The sequence below is a fragment of the Uloborus diversus genome, chromosome 5 (genome assembly GCF_026930045.1).
Source record: "Uloborus diversus isolate 005 chromosome 5, Udiv.v.3.1, whole genome shotgun sequence".
Taxonomy (NCBI): domain Eukaryota; kingdom Metazoa; phylum Arthropoda; class Arachnida; order Araneae; family Uloboridae; genus Uloborus; species Uloborus diversus.
This window is the reverse complement of record NC_072735.1, coordinates 93,430,568-93,447,578: the sequence shown is the minus strand read 5'-3', so window position 1 is coordinate 93,447,578 and position 17,011 is coordinate 93,430,568. Positions and strand designations below refer to the sequence as shown.

At 32.7% G+C, this 17,011-nt stretch overlaps 1 protein-coding gene across 1 annotated transcript in view; it reads right to left on the bottom strand.

Moving 5' to 3' along the window:
• Positions 1-12: 12 nt before the first annotated feature.
• LOC129222027 (THO complex subunit 1-like) overlaps positions 13-17,011 on the bottom strand; it is a 34,542-nt gene continuing 17,543 nt past the window's right edge. The window contains exons 14-20 of the mRNA XM_054856443.1: positions 14,517-14,611; positions 12,998-13,048; positions 12,726-12,791; positions 12,506-12,574; positions 10,144-10,297; positions 3,588-3,684; positions 13-360 (exon numbers count right to left, since the gene is read on the bottom strand). Of these exons, the coding sequence (XP_054712418.1) occupies positions 92-360; positions 3,588-3,684; positions 10,144-10,297; positions 12,506-12,574; positions 12,726-12,791; positions 12,998-13,048; positions 14,517-14,611 (801 nt within the window). The 3' untranslated portion in view covers positions 13-91. The remainder of the gene's footprint in view (positions 361-3,587; positions 3,685-10,143; positions 10,298-12,505; positions 12,575-12,725; positions 12,792-12,997; positions 13,049-14,516; positions 14,612-17,011) is intronic.

Sequence of the window (17,011 nt, the reverse complement as noted above, 5' to 3'; positions counted from 1 at the left end):
TAAAATGGAAACAAATATTTACAATTTATTGGACATAATACATGTTAAAAGTCAGCATCAGAGCCCTCTTACATCTTTAAAAAGACAATTTTCAATCTTGTTGTGAAAGAAGAGGTATAACGTTTGATAGCCCTGCTGATTGGAGTGCTTTAGTAAGAACACTGAGGCTACCATCTCTTTCCATCCAAACAGTAAGCATTTCTTGAACTTGAAGTTTACTTTTGGGAAATGATTCCTCAAAATACTCGATTTCATCATCTTGAAAACCAAGTTGAATAGAAAGGGCACGCCAGTTGGTTTGAATTTTGCTTGATAGAGTCTCAATCATAGACCTTGTAAGTACATCTTTTTTCACTCTTTCTAGAAAAGAAATAAAATAATCAATAAAATAAACCTTAAAAGCAGAAAACATCAATAATAATATTTAAAAGAATACTCAAGAAAAGGCACTTATTTAAGCCTTTGAGGCATAGAATAAAGTGAACATGTAGACAAATATCATTAAGGACAAATAACGTTAAGTTCAATTTTTCATTAAAATCACAAAATTACTGATTATTACAAACAGTGTGATACTGTGTGATTTGTTTTGTACACTTGCTTACATTTTGATAAAGGAACTTTAACTCTTGGTAAATCAGTAAAATTACTATTCAAAAGTAAAAATTCTAAAAAATAACTAAGAATACCACTTTTTCCTTCCCTTTGTTTCTTCCTAACTATTTTTAATTTTTCTGCTCAGCTCCTCCCCCGCCCCCTCCTCATTGCTATATGAGGGGGGACCCAAAAGTAACCGGATTTTTGTTCTAAAGTATTTATATATTAGTTTATTCACAAACTTTCTTTAGTCTCCTTTAAAGTGTTCACCCTTAGATGCAATACACTCGTTTATTCTTTTTTTCCACTGTTAGAAGCTCCCCTGGAACTCTTTAACTTTGACCATGTCCAGTGCCCATTGCGAAGCAGTTTTTACAGCCTCTACTTCATCAAAACGCTTCACTTTCAGAATTTTTTTCATCCTTGGGAACAGAAAAAGATCACAGGGGGCGAGGTTTGGCGAATACGGGGGTCGAGGAACAACTGGCCACCCCTGTGAGGCCGTATAGCGGTTAATAGTGAAGACTGAGTGTACGGGAGTGTTATCATGGGGAAGGAACCATTCTTCCGATCTCTCGCGCGAGCTTCAACTCTTTTTTCTGCTAAAGTTTCGTAAAACGAGGACTTTGGTTAATTTTGGCAGATGTTTTCAATGTTTTCAGCATTTTCAGACGTTAAAGGGCACACAGAATGAGCATGATCTTTAACACTCAAGTTACCACGTTTAAAGCATCCAAACCACTAGAAAACAGTTCTATGCTACCCTCGATGCTAGAAGCTGTGTACAGCTTCTAGCATCGTTCTTGAAAGCTTATTGAAGCATTTGGAAAGCAATTCCGTTGCCGACTTTTCAAGCAGGAAGCAAAATTTCAAGCTTACAGTTTGTTCTTTTAAATCTGCCATAATGAATTCGCAGGCGGAAAGCAATAGCACCTGAGAAAACTAACACTACGATCAGACGTTATCAACTAGTGATGTGCCGGATCTTTAAAAAAAGTAGATCCGCGGATACTGATCCGGATCATTAATGTCAAGATCCGCAGATACGGATATGGACCTCAAACTTTTTTTCCCCAAATCAGCTACCCAAGTGTAAAATTTGCTAAGGAAGGTATCCCATCAGGGTACTGGCACTGTTTCTTCAAAACATGTCATCTACGGCGAAAATATAAGCAAGACTATGATTTGCTCTTTAAAGAAATCTCCGTTAAAATTGAGGGAGAGTTGGAAGGAATGAGTCAGCTTTGCATTAATGCCTAGATAGAATGAAAAATTATTTTTAGCTTGCTCGTTAGATGTAGGATACAGGAGCAAGAGTGTAAAGCTGCTTCTGGACATGCTAGAAATATTTTTTTCACACTTTATTTTAGTATACATGCAGCGCTGACCCATTCCTACCAACATACCCGGACCGACGAAATAACAGAGCCGGGAACACCTTTACCATCAGTAAATAGAGAATTTAGTATTACTGTTTTTGAAGGATGCGGAGAAAAACCAAAATGAAGAATAACACAAACACCAAATACACAACAAAAACCAATATTAAATTTAAAAAAAGAAAAAAAAAAACATGTACCTGAGAGCCGACCTCATATGAAGATGAATTTCGTGGGTCAGAACACACATTGTTAACAAATATGAACTGACAGCAGATAGAAATTTTAAATCATTGAGCTTTTTCGTCTTGTTTTCTGATTATGAAATCGCTACCAATCACGCGTATAATGGCTTAGAATTGCATTTAGAACTTACTTAACAAGATAATAGCTCCTGCTGTATATAACTTGACAGTTCCAAATAAATATAAAACGCAGAAAACTTCGTTCTTTCAATTAGCTCTAATATTTTTAACGTATGGGTAAGTTTTTACAACCATAATTGTGAAAAACATTAAGTCGGCTTTTAATTAATATCTACGGCACTCTGGTAATTAAAGTTCTTCAAGTCAGCTTTTGAACGAAAAAAAGAACTATCAAAATCGGTTTATGTGTTTAGGAACTACGATGCCACAAATAGACGCACATGTACATTTTTAAAACTTATTATACCTTCCTTTTTGCGACGGGGGGGGGGGGGGGGGGGGGGGGGGGGGGGGGGGTTCAAATTGGCCTCGGAAATGATATCTTATAATTTAAATAGGGAATAAAACCTAATCGAAATGGAATTTAATAGTCTTTTATTCAAATATTTAAGAATTTTTAGAATAGAAAAGATCCGTTTAAGATCCGTAAAAAAAGTAACGGATACAGATCTTTATTTTCCCTCGGATATCCGGAACATCACTATCATCAACTATAATGACGCCACTTGCATAGCTGGTTTGTAAAGGTCTCTACTTGAGCCATCTAGCTGCAGAACACTCTACTACATCTAGGATTGGCATTGCACCATTAGTCCGGTTTCTTTTGGGTACCCCCTAGTACGTCTATCAATGTGCAACATGCTTCAAAAATCCAAGCAAAAGGTGGCTTTATTATGTCTTTTTATCGATAAAATTTCTTCATTATGACCTCCGCCCTCCCCCAAAACAAAATCCTGACTACAGCCTTGATCTGCTTCACTAAAATTTGGCATACTGAGTAAAATGTTGCATAAACCAACACTTAATGCAATACTCAATGCCGATTTAAGGATCCGATGCAACTTCAAACTTCCTTGGAAATGACGATTTCAATCTTGATAAAAACACAATGAATTTATATACAAATATTTACAATAGAGCAGGTAACAATTGCAAACATCCAGCAACCTTCTACCAATATATATATTTCTCATATTTTCTTTTTATTCATTCACAAATCTTACCATTCATAAATGGGGATCATATACTTCATTCAAATGTGAGGGGGGCTGTATATGCATTACAAGAAACTGTTTACAGTTAAGTTAATAAATGCCAAATTTACCTAGATTACAACAAATTAATCATAAAGATAATTGCTATTTACAGAATTCGTAACAGTATTAAGTATAACATATTGACCTACCATCTTTAGAATCTTCTTCAGATGCAGGAAGAAATTCATCATTTCCATCTTCTATAGAATCTTCTCCAGCAGTTTCGGCTGTCATCATATCTTGTTGCTGAATTGATGGAATAAAACTTTTAAGTATTGCTTTAAAAGCTGAATATTTGCTGTGAAATGTTTACAAGAATTTCTTAAACAGGAGCAATATTTCAAAATAAAAGTTAATAGTCAATAAAATAATAAATAAATAAACAAAAAAAAAAAGTTTATGGGCTATGCACAATATGCAGGGATGTACCAGCTGAAACCCACTTTTGGAGCAATCTCAGGCACAGGAAAATATTAACTTTGGAGCAGCTTGGCTCAAGAAAATAGTGAACTAGGAGCAGTTTTGCTCACCAAAAAGTTTGTTTTGTAGAAACTTGGAGCATGAAAATAATATAATTGGAACGACAAAAAGTATGTTTTGAAGTAGGAACTACTACACACACCTTTAGACCGACCAGTAGCTGAACACTACCCAGTGAATGAACAAACTCGTAATATTTAAAAAAAATAAATGTACTGTACAGTCGATCCATTAATGATAATTGTACACAATACATGAGCAGTTTCCATTTTCATAAATTTTTGCATTTTACTAAAACACTACTCAGGGAATTTTTACGGATTTCCTTTTTCTTGACTTGTAATTGTATGTATGGAAGATTCACTCATACCTAATTCTCGTGCAACCTTCAACGCATTTTTTAGTTGAGCTTCAGCTTTTCAAGAAGCTTTAGCTTTTCTTTAATTCTCAGAAACTTTCTCTTTTTATCTTTACAAACTTTAGATGAAACAGCGCTCTTAGGTGTTATTATATTTCATTAACTTTCGCATTTAAAATGAAAAGGGAACTTCCACTCTCAGCGATGCTAAAAGGATAAAGATCCATTCATGAAAAAAGAGACAACAGACACTGAGACAATTTTTTTCAGTATTCGCAGCACTGTAACACTGTCATTTTTCACACCACTCGTTTTCAGCTAACCTGCTTACGCAACCGTAATAATTATTTGTTTTAACTCATTACTGAATGTATTTTACAAGGTAAACTATCTTTAAATAAGGAAAATAAAAGATAAATTTATGAGTTTAAAAAGCATAATGTAACTAAAAAAAATTTTTTTTTTTGGGGGGGGGGGGGCTCTGCCCCCTCAAAAGTATTTTTGACGGGGCTTGGGCCTTCTTAGGCCCCATGGAGTCCGCACCACTGGTTACAGCTGGCATTGTGATATTGACAGAGTTAAAACAATGACGAACAAAGAGCATTCAATAGGAAAGAAATTGACAAAAAGGAAAAATTCAGGGAGGTTACTGAGTTTTAGCAGAAAAAAATTTTGTTTCTTGCAAGATACGTTCCTTGCAGAAATTAGGCATATCAACTGAACATTATTTGCCAGGAACGTTTTTGAATTGTTTTCACAATGTATAACCGAAAGTCCAATTTCAATAAAGACAAAATTTGTCAATGAAGCAGAAACTCAATGGGAGGCCTTTGTTTGTCGCAGAGAAAAATCGAAAACAATTCTATAAAAACAAGATTGGTACATGAAAACTAGGAACGCAAATAGCTTTTTGTTGGCATACCAGGTGGAACTGGAAAAATAATTGCAACAGCAGTCAAAAATCTATCACCAGGCTTTTGCAATGTTTTTCTTATGGAACTGCCGGAACTTTACTTAATGGTGGAAAAACTTACCGTTCCACATTTAAACTACTTTGAATATCTCCTCCAGAAAGCCTCCGCAAGTTCCACAAGAAAAAACGGGTAGTTGGGAGAACTTCTCCAAGAGGATGTCTCATAATAGTCCAGTAAATTTAGGTCGAAAATCGAGTCGATGCACCACAAATTTATAATTAGCTGAATTTTTCAGGATTAGTTTCTGAACATGTGTAGAACAAATCTTGAAAAGTCCCTAAGTTCCTATGTGAGCGGGGGATGGCCATCCGCCATCCAAAATGGCGGATCAAAAAGATGGTTGCCTAATACTTTTGGTTTTCCTTATAACTCAGTGAAAAATGAACATTTTTCAGTTCTGAAAAAACATGTAGGCTCTAGAAGTAATATTGTTTTGATACATAACCTAAAATAACCAATAAAAAACTTCTAACATTTGTTTTGACACCAAAAACTGAAATTTCTGTGTTCTATGTAACATGCAGCTGAACACATAAGCTACTAAAATAAATAATTTTGTAAATATTTTAGGGTACTTTTTAAAAAATATTTTCCCTCAAATATTAGCCAATTTTTGTTATTTTTTGGTCTTTAAAAATGCTATGTATGTTTGAATTAGTGCTTGTGTTTTATTTATATTTCCCCTTAAAAAGCTATAAACATATATGATCTGCAAAGTGTGTTTTTTGTCTGAAATGCAAAACTTTCGGTGTGAAAATTCAATGCTGATCTGTTTAGCTCTTTGAAGCTACCGTAAATCTTAATGTGGCTCCAAATTCCTTTTGTAATAATAAGCGAGAGAATTAAATTAAAAAAAAAAAAAAACACTCACAGTACCCTTAGAAATTCATCAAAAATCGTTCAAAACTTATTTTTTAACAAAAAGATCATTGTTATCTCAAAATAGTATTTTTGTGTATTTTAGGTAGCAAATAGTTACTCAAAAATGATTTAAAAAAAAAAAAAGTTTCCATATAATTATATGACAATGGAAAAAATGTCGGTGAAAAATTACTGCCTTCAATTTTAGGAAGTTCTTTTGGGGGAAGTTAAACTTCAGAAGAAAAAAAAAAGGGGTTATTACTAAGGAATAAGCCTTCTGTTCAGTCTTTCAGTTTTTCACCACGATGCTGCTGTTTCCAAATCAAACAATAATTTACTAGATCATCTGAAATATGAATTAGTGCCTCAACTACCCTCGCTTTTTTGTTGAGTTTCTCTGAGAAAAGATAAAAAAACAATCGTGGCAAGTGCCATTGAATCAGTAGAGCCTTGTGTAAATCCACCACCAATCTATTCATCCATTAAAGATGAAACATTTTTTATGCTAGCACTGGCATGGGAGGAGTCAGACATATAATAAAAAGACTCATGCCTCAAATATTTCATGTGTCTTCAAAAAAATCTTTTTTTTTATGTGAAGCAGCGGTTTTTAACAGATACACTGATGCATTACCAACTAACATTGGGAAGAAACAAAGAAGGGTGATGTCGCAAATGCCTGAGACTACTGCTTTTTGAAGAAAATGTAGTGGGAGTGACTGTATAGACTAGAACTTTTTATGGAATTCTGAGAACAAATCAAGATTAATTCAAATTATGATGGAATACTTTCGATTAGGAGGAATGACTGTTGTACAAGTGGATAGGGAAACCAACGTATTAATTTGTTCCCAATTGCAATAAAAACATGTCAGAACAGATCAATTGTAATAATAGGTACTGATTCAGGTCTGCTCTCGATTCTATGTGAAAGAGGTATGTCTGGAACATCACTGTATTTTTTACCCCCAAACCAATTTAATACATAGGAAAATATTGCAATATATTGAAAATACAAGAAGCCTTGGTTGCCTTGAAAGATTCTCTTCTTTTTCTCCACGCAGGCACAGAATGTGACTCCATGTCAGCAATATTCAGAAAGGGGAAATTTGGAGCTTTCAAGTTGCTACAGGAAAACCACAAGTTGCTTTCTATGATCTCACAGTTGAATAGTTCCAGCTTGATCCAGAAAAGGTCACTCAGACTGCAGAAGTGTTCCTGAAACATCTTTTTCGTTGGAGAAAACTTAATTATCTCGACGCCTGATGATACAACGGCAGTAATAATTAAGTAACCAAAACTTGTTCTCTGAAATTTAAAACCTGGCAACTCTTCCACCCATAAGTGCAGCAGCTTCACAGCATTAATTTAGTGTTCATCCTCAAGTACAACAGTGGCTGAAGAAAAACATGAATACAATTGAATGGGTATGTGTTATGAAAGAAGGTGGACTGTGCACATTGCTTTCGTCACTTCCCGTTCTTTCCTTCGTCTCCTTCTTCTTCTTTACTTAATGTTTTGTGACTACAAAAGAACAGTAATTATGTGAGATTGTGATCTCAGATGCTAATTAAAAGACAGATCTTTAATGTTCCAAGTTTTGCATGCATTGTTTCAGGTGAAACGTGTAAAAATTCAGTGCTTGTGCAGTTTCGAAGATGTGGTTGATGACCATGTTGTATAATAATGCTTTTTTTTCTAGATTTTTACTGACATTACTATTTTTTCTTTATATATTTTACAGGTTTTTCTATAAGATATTACATGCCAGTTTTTAAAGTACTAAGTGAATGATATTCTGCAATTCTTTTTGAAAATTCTTTAAAGTTCACTTTTTCCCCCTTATCATTCTTATTTCAAAGCTAGAAAAAGCAAGATTCCGTTCAGAAATGGAATAAAAGCTACTTGGTTATTCAATAAATGGAATTTATCATCATTTTGAAGTTAATATTTCAAAAAGGATACCATAAAAAATTCTTTATTTTGGAAACTTATTTGTTTTGCTGCTTATTATGTAGAAAATAGAAATTTTAGCTTTTGGTATTAAAACAATAGTTTGAACTTTATTATTGGTTATTTTAGGTCATGTATTGAAACAGTATTACTTTTAGAGCATACAGGTTTTTTATAACTGAAAAATCTTTATTTTTGACCGAGTTATAAGGAAAACAAAAAGTATTAGGCGGCCATCTTTGATCTGCCATTTTGGATGGAAGCTCACATGGGAACTTAAGGGACTTTTTAGGATTTATTCTGCATGCTATGAGGAACTAATTCTGAAAATATTTCTTAATTATAAATTTGTGGTGCAAAAAATCCTAAATGTACTGGGCTATAATGTAGGACAAATGTTCGATGAGCCACCTTTTGGCTAAAGAAGGTCTAGATAGAACCCTAAAAGGTCAAAAAGGTTCAGACTAAATCATGAAAGGTGTCACATTTGTGTTTCACGGGGCCTTTCATCAAACTCTTCATGTGGTGCCCTAGAGAAAAGTGTTCAGATATACTTCAAGCCAGGTTAAAGTCGTATCCTCTTATATAAGAGCCCTTTAAAATCTCTGTATCTTAAGAAAAACTATAAGAGCCTGTTTAAGAGATGGTTTTAAGCACTACTAGAGTCTTTTACTGCAAGAAAGTAACCAGAAAACACATGGTACGGATATCTTATTAAAATAGATGAGTTGCGAAATTCTCCCCAAATGATTAGATCTTGAATGTTTATTCTGAAACCAAGACTATTTGTCAAAAAAATTACACGTGGATGTGTGAGAAAATAATAGTTTTTGCCAACAATGCTGTGCATCATGCACATGAATTTCTCAACTCCCTTAACTCCTCAGGACTTCTCTTCATACTATTAAAATTAAAGGCAATAGCCAAATAAATTTTATTGTGCAACTTTAATTTGCATAATCAAGGCAATGGAACTGGACCACAATAAAAATCTTTACGGAATAATATAATTGAGATTATTATTCTCGCATCACCAGCATCTTATCAGTTGGTTCATTTTCGTTGTATCCTCATGGCACCTGCATGATTAATTTTCCAATTTAAGTGATCACAATTTCCAATGAAAATTCCTTATGCCATCACCTTCATCAAATCTGAAGTTCAAATGTACAACTATACGATATGTAGTACAACATTACACACGAGAAGATTGTATTGTTCACTGGTCTCTCTTGATCAGGAAATGAGGTAAATGAATTTGTTTCAAATCTCATAAAAAGGAAGTTAAAAATGTTGCTTATTATAAAATTTTAAAAGTACCTGCATAATATTTATTTAAGATCAATAGTATTTTTTTAACCCGAACAAGGTCGGGAAAGGCCGCTAGTAAAATGACAAAATACCTCACGTGATATTTCTCTTACTGTGGTGATACAGCAATTAAATAAAATTTTACATCTTTTTTTCCTTTTTTTTTACATCATAAAAAAGCCTTGAACTTGTGAATTACTATGGCACAAACCCCAGATTTTGAGGACAATTTTTTGCTTTTCTAAGAATTTTTAAAATGTGTCAAGGACTTATCGGATGCACTGTGTATAACGATTGATAAATTAAATGCAGTTTATAAAACTGGGAAAAAATTCGAAATTGCAGTATTGATTATTTTTATTAAATCTTAAATACATTTGGGTGTTATCCCCAGAAGGGTATCATCCAGTACAAATGCCCCCACACTTAGTGATGCTACTGAGTTTGATAGACTACATAATCTAAAATATTGGAACAATTTCAGAAAGGAAATATTTATATTTGTCATACACTCTTAAATCCATTCCCGTGTCACCCTCTGCAGGTTCATGCTACAGGGTTTGACAGAGCATACATAATTTGAAATAATGGGAGAAATTTCAGAGAAATATTATATCCATAAGTTAAAAAAAAAAAAAAAAAGAAAAGAAAACTCAAATGTCCATCACAGATTTCAAAAAGGCTTAGATGTATTATGGAGAAAGGTAAGAAACAAAAATGTACATATGAAAGAAATTGAAATGAACAAAAAATACCAGCTTTACTTACGACTGGGGGTTTATCTTTAACCATTTTCTGTATTACATTCTCCAAGTACTCGGGAACGCTTTTAGCAGGAACAGAATTAGAGGTAAAAATATGAGGAGATTTCATGCATAAAAGCCTTAAAGCCTTCCAAGCATACTTTGAATCTCTTAAATTTCTATATAAAAAAAAATATTGAAAACATTAAACAAAGAAATGAAATTTGTATAAGTGGTGCATTAAAATGTTTCAAATCCAACAGGAGTGACTGTTTTTGTTATAAAAATATTCCAAAATGATCTGTACAACTTTGATCTTGTATATTTCAGAAATGTAAAGAGATTGTGTTCGGTGCATGCTGACTGTGCATGCACACACCTCAGTTTTAGTGTGTTTTCTCTAGTATCTTAGAAATATCACAACTCCTTCCATGTTTGGCCTAGCATGTTTTCATTAATGTGTACAATTGCTGTTTGTGATGCCTGCATCTGGTAGAAAAATATCTTTCAAAGTCTTTTACTTTATTTCACTTGCTTATTCGTTTTCACTTTTATTTTCGTATTTTATCTACTTCATTATTATTATTTTTTACAATCTAGTTTTTTTTCATCATATTCATGAAGCTTTTGTTAGCTACTTCTCTAATAAGTTTAATTTGAACACAAGTAATCTTGTGCCTGTAAGAATGTATAATCACAACTACCTGCTTCTTATGCCCAAACATCTATACTTATGTATGTATTGGTTATCATGCGCACTGCTGGACAGTACAATCATCTCTTTTTCATATTACCTGTATGTTTTTTTATTATTATTTTCTTTTGACAAAAAGAGTAGTTTTATTTATTATGTTTTAAAATTTTAATTTTATTTATCTTTTAATTTTATTATAGTTTTATTATTTGATACTATTATAATGTATCTATGAAGGCTTAGTATACCATATTTCTATTCCATTTAAGCATATTTATTCATGCATCTTCTTGCATTTTTAATCACAGCTGTCTTGTACTTTACCCATTTTCTGCACGCTAGCAGGTTAAGTGTTAGCAGTTGAATGCAGTTTTTGGGAGCATGCTCTAATACCTTGTATTTGATCTGTCTGTGTGTTAACTTTTATTTTTATTTATTTATTTCTAAAATTAAAAGGGAAGGAGCTTATCTATTTTTACTTTTTTTACTTTTGACCTCTCTTAGGACATCACATGGCCTCATCAGTAAGAAAATGCCTTTTGCTTTCAATTATATATTCGTGAAAGTGATAATGAACATTTTTCATTAACTTATCTTCAAATTTCAAAGATTATCAGTGTTCAATATGGATATTATTAACAATTTTCAGCCAATGCACATATCTACAGCAAATGTATCTGCACAGCATCAAATGTATCTGTGCACTGTGTTCACGCGTGCATCTATATTATCTAGGTATGACGGAAGATAAGGGGCTATTGGGGCAAGTAGCACTTTGAGCTAAATAATACACTTTATATTAGCTAGTTTTACACTACAGAATGATATAGCAGTTATACTTCAACCATTAACAATACAAAATCAACCATTGAAATCACCCATGTGCTGAAGTAAAGAGAAGCATTAGTGTTTTTGAAAATCCTAAGTAAATTTCACTATTTTTAAAGCATTAAAGAAAATCACCTCTTAGTCAATTGAATCATCGTTTGAGGTAGAAAACACATAGCGAATTATGGTAGTATATGTCAAATACTGTGGTGAAAAATATGAGGTTTTTGTTTTAGATCATTCATAAGTAATTAAACCACAGGATGCAATGGGACAGCAAGTGTGAAAAAGAAAGACATCAAATGATGGTGCAACATATTTTTTAATTTTAATGGTTTGAAACAATTTTTTGCCCACAGTCACTGGCCAATCGAAAAGAAAACTATTCTGCTATCTTTGAAGAATTAGCATCAACCTATTGGTCAAATAATGCATCAATCAAACCCTACAAATTTTAGCAGCGCAATTGCTTTCTTAATTCCTTTTTTAAATGTGTTTATCACAGGATCAACCATGCCCTATTAATTCTGCAACTCATCTCATTGCATCCTGCATATGAGGGCTAATGGAACGGTTACGTGTTGGTGTAAAATGTGAAACTTCTAAAATAAGATAAGGTTTTAATATCCTGCCAATATATTTCTATTTTTTGTTGGCAAATGTTCAATTTATAATCATGTTTAAAATAAATTTATATTTATATTTTGACCAAAATACAGAGGAAAAAAAAAGTATTCCATTAGATCCCACTCTCCTGCACTTATTGAGAAGGAAATTGGAGATAGTTTTGTTCAGGATTAAAATAATAGAAATGGTTTCCAAGAACAATTTTTTAACCTAAAGAAATGTAACACATTTTACTTACCTTTTGTAACTGCTGTCTATTTTCCCTGAAGAAATTCCAAAAAATGATTCTAAAGATGGGATGAAATTTCTGAAAACAATAATGCAGCAAAATGTACAAAAATCTTATGTTGAAATAGCCTCAAATAAATATATCATTTAATCTCTTTGAGCATGGGTGGTGGAGCATTAGTATCTGGAATATTTTAAAGGCAAAGGATACTTAAAATTAAACAATATACCTTTTAGAATTTCTGCAAGCTTCCCAATTATTGGGAGTAGTACTCCACAGTTTAATTAAGTCCGAGCTAAAACAAAAAGTGTACTTAAAATATAAATTGTTTAAAATTTTGTTGACATGCAAGATATTTAAGTTTCAATATTTATTTACTATGAAGGTTAACTTTTCATAACTTTACAAGCATTTTAAGTTTTTACTTTTTGAACCAGTTTTAAATGATTACAGAGAATGCAATGATAACAGTATAAGTTACTAAAAAAAGTTCATACATACTTTAATTTTGGTTTATAAGTGTGTAACTCTTCCAAAGGACGTTTTTTACCCCTATAAATGAAACATTCCGAGAAATTTAGAAACAACAATTGTTAATACAGAACACAGAGTAACAGTTAGCACAATCTAAGTCAAAGAATTTTTTTACAGTAAATGAAGATTAATGATAATTAATAAGCCCAAGAGAACAATGATAAGTCAAACTTAGTGATGGTCAAACAAAAGCTTAAAAGCTTGTTAAAAATTAAATTGTAGTGTATGAGCTTATTACAATTATTTTTTTAATAAAATTACTCAAAATAAATAAATCATAAAATATAAGAATAAAAATAGCAAACATTTAATGAATGATTAAAAGCAAAAAAAAAAAAAAAAGTCTTCACTTGATTAAGTTCAATATTTACTTGAAATTGGATACAGTATAAAAATCAGTGCTTTTCATAAAAACAAAAATTTTTAATCATTGCTACACATACCTGTAATGTCTTTAATCTATTTTTAAAAAATAATTTTTTTTTTTTCTCAATATAAATTGAAAATACACTTTTTATCTTTTCACCTTTGAAAGCAGAACTGCACTTGGTTTTGCAGACACTAAGATTTCAAAAATAAGAGTTCTAGCCCCAAATGAGTTGCACTTTAGAACATGGGATAATTTTAATTTCTTGAAGCAGTGTGCTTTTATATATGTTTATGTTACCTACGAACAAAGATGATTTATAACCAAAACATTAATGAATTATTTTGATTTCCTGCAATCTATGCAAATATTACAGCTTTAGGGTTTTAAAAAGTTTTTTTTAATACAACTATAATAAATTAGTGTACAATAATTTTATACTATCACTATCAGTTGAATTTTAAGTAAAACATACATTTTAACGTAAAAAATATCTTTCATTAATGGCTCCATTAGTAATGTAATTACTTTCATTCAGTATATGTACATGACAACAGTTTTACTAAATATATAATTCATATTCATCATTTAAGCATTGATTAAAGCATTATGAATTGAACAAAGTTCATGAAATGGTTTTTCATTAGTGTTTTGATAAATTAAATAAGCAATCCCCCCTTTCTTTGACTTCCCAAGTCTAAGAGAATTTACTCCTCAGTAGTAAAAACCAAAAAAGATTACCAAGCAGAAAACTTTCGAATCTTTACCAACTGAAAAACAACTTATAACCAATATTTTCCGACATATAAGCAATGCTTTTTTTTTTGTTAAAATGAATAACAATTTATCCTGGACCTTAAAAGTATGAATGAAGAAGCTATAAAATTGAGAGATGTATTAACAATACGAGAATATTTATGAAAATGATTGAAATTAAAATATAAGGACTATTTTATAAAGATTTGCTTTTCAAGTTGCAGCATGTTCAAGAAACCATTTCATGATCAGGCATAACCATGAGAGTAACTACGCACATTTTAAACTACTGCTATATCTTTCTCATAGTATGTTTAGAAAAAATCATTTTTAATTCATGGAAACTAATAGCGAGAAAATTACCTCTTTTCTAAATCAATTTTTTCAGTAACTTGCTTAAAGTCGGGACATCCTTCATTTTTCCAAGCGTTCCAATATTCTTCTCTGAGTAAAATTTTCTGTGTAATCATAATTTCCTCATTTATAACAATAATTAGGACACAAGTAAAAAATTAGCATTTACTGCAATTTATCACAAATGTTACTTACAAACAATAAATGGATAAAATTATAGTTAAAATTGAACTTAAATTTATCATTAATTCTAAAGACACATAAAACATGCAATTTAACAGATCGGGTGGCAATTTAAGTACTCTTTGCAGTTAGTTGGCATTTATATTTAACTTGATACATAGAGTAGGTTTTTAGCTTATTTCCATGTAATAAGCCCCAGCATTTCAAATTTTTTTATGAGATTTGGAGAGAGACATATTTAGACACACTGTAATTTGTGAAGGCAGTCCTCCCCTTTAAATCAATGTTTCCCAACCTTTTTTTGACCATGCCCCACATCCAATATTAGTACAGTAAAATTAGGCCAAAAAATGGCCAAACCCAAACATTCAAAAAAAAAAAAAAAGGTGAAACCTGTTGCAAATTACTTCTTACCCTTCCAGCAAGAAGGGGTAAAAAGTCCTAGCACTTTGCGCGTCGGGTTTTGGGGGGAAGGGGGAGGGGACAAAATAATCCTCTATTTAAATAAAAATAATTTCTATTACTCAAAAAAAAATCTCAAACCTCGCAGAAACCACTCTATAATAGTAAAACAATAAACTCTCACAGAAAAAAATTCTAATTAACAGGGGTGCACAGGCGGAGGAGGGGAATGGGGGGGATCATGGAGCAGCTTTGCGTCATTGGAATTTTTAAGGCAGTTTTTTCAAGGGGTATTTCTTTCTTTATTGAGGACTTTTATTCTGGATGAGTACTCCGTCACACTTAAGGGGTGCGCCATCGCTTTGAGGGGGGGGGGCCTGAATTTACATTCTAAAATCAACTACTGCAGTGAAGTTAACGAAAAAATTTCCCTGACTTAAACTTTTCCGAAGTACAAAATGCCTCACAATGATATGGTAATGTCAGAATGATAACTCTAAAAGATCTAAGCGAGATCAGTAACCAAATAATTTGTGACTGGAGTTATTAAATTGTTTAGAGCGCTGGGAAACAAAATTCCTGTGCAGAATAAAAAAAGTCCAAATTGATCAAAGTTTCCCTGCTTCTTGATTAACTTACTTCAACTTTTCTACAATCTTTTGCCATCATCGTCAGGGTGGGACAAAACGGAATTACCAATAGCGGGACGGGCAATGCTGCAATTCTGCACCCTCTAAGTCGGTGGGGGTTCTCGTTTGCAAACACCAAGCTACCTCTCTTTTACGCAGCTGGTTATGTGAATTATGATAAATATGCGGACATATACTTGCAACACTATCTGAAACTTTTGAGTACATTATGCGATAAAAAAAATTTGATGACATCAAACATCAGATAAAACATCAGCTATCCAACGATCTAATGCAGTGACAAATTCAGGTGGTCTAGAACCTGTAGTGATTCAACGATAGAATGCTAAATATTTACACCTTTTTGTCTCCCAGTTTGAAAATCACAATCCGTTTCTAAAGCCCCCAGAAGTAGTGGTATTGCTCGCTGATGATAAGGTGAGTTGCGATGAGATCTTTAACGTTCGGGTAGTAACATCAAAGGATATTGAAGGCAAACAATTTTGTGGCATTTCTTTGTAAAGGAGGTTAGCAGTTATGTCTTTAGCTTCTGTTACGAGAGTAGTTACTATCTGTAAAGATGTGTAAGCCCAAACTATCTTTTACACTGAATGGTATGAACAGTAAAGATGGAATAACAAATTGCTAAAAACTTCTGGTACGAGTTATGCGCTGATCCTCCATCAGTATTCGATGAATCTGGTTTCAGAAGGAAATAAATCCTGTACCGTTAAAGTACTATTATATGAAGCAAAAGGTTCATCCAACATCACAGAACGAACAGCTGGTGTCATATATGAGGCAGTGAGAAGCAAAGGGATGTAGGTGGACATTTTCAAGTTTTGAATAAAACACGTTTAAAGATAAGATCCTAGGTTGGCTTTCATTGATTTTCTTTTCTAAATCATGCTGTATAGAAGCAACTACCAGGTCTACTAGTACTATTTCTTGTCCCAAGATAGAGGAGAGGTTCACCAACCATTTGTACTGGTTATCTCCAAATTTTTAATTTTGCCACTTACATCCCCTTGCTTCTCACTGCCTCATATGTAATAGATGGAAGATACTGCTTGATCATATTTTTGGTAATGATATGTAAGCTTCAAGGAAATAGCCAGCAATGCAGTGTATAGGTCACTTGTAAGTATGGGAAAGCTAGTGTCATTTTTGATGGGTGCAACAAAAGCACCACAGAAATATAATCTGCGTCCTATTACAACAGTCAAGCCTTCTGCTCTAGAAGACTTTCTGCGTTTCAAATCTTGTGCTTGTTCTGAGGGGTTCATTGGA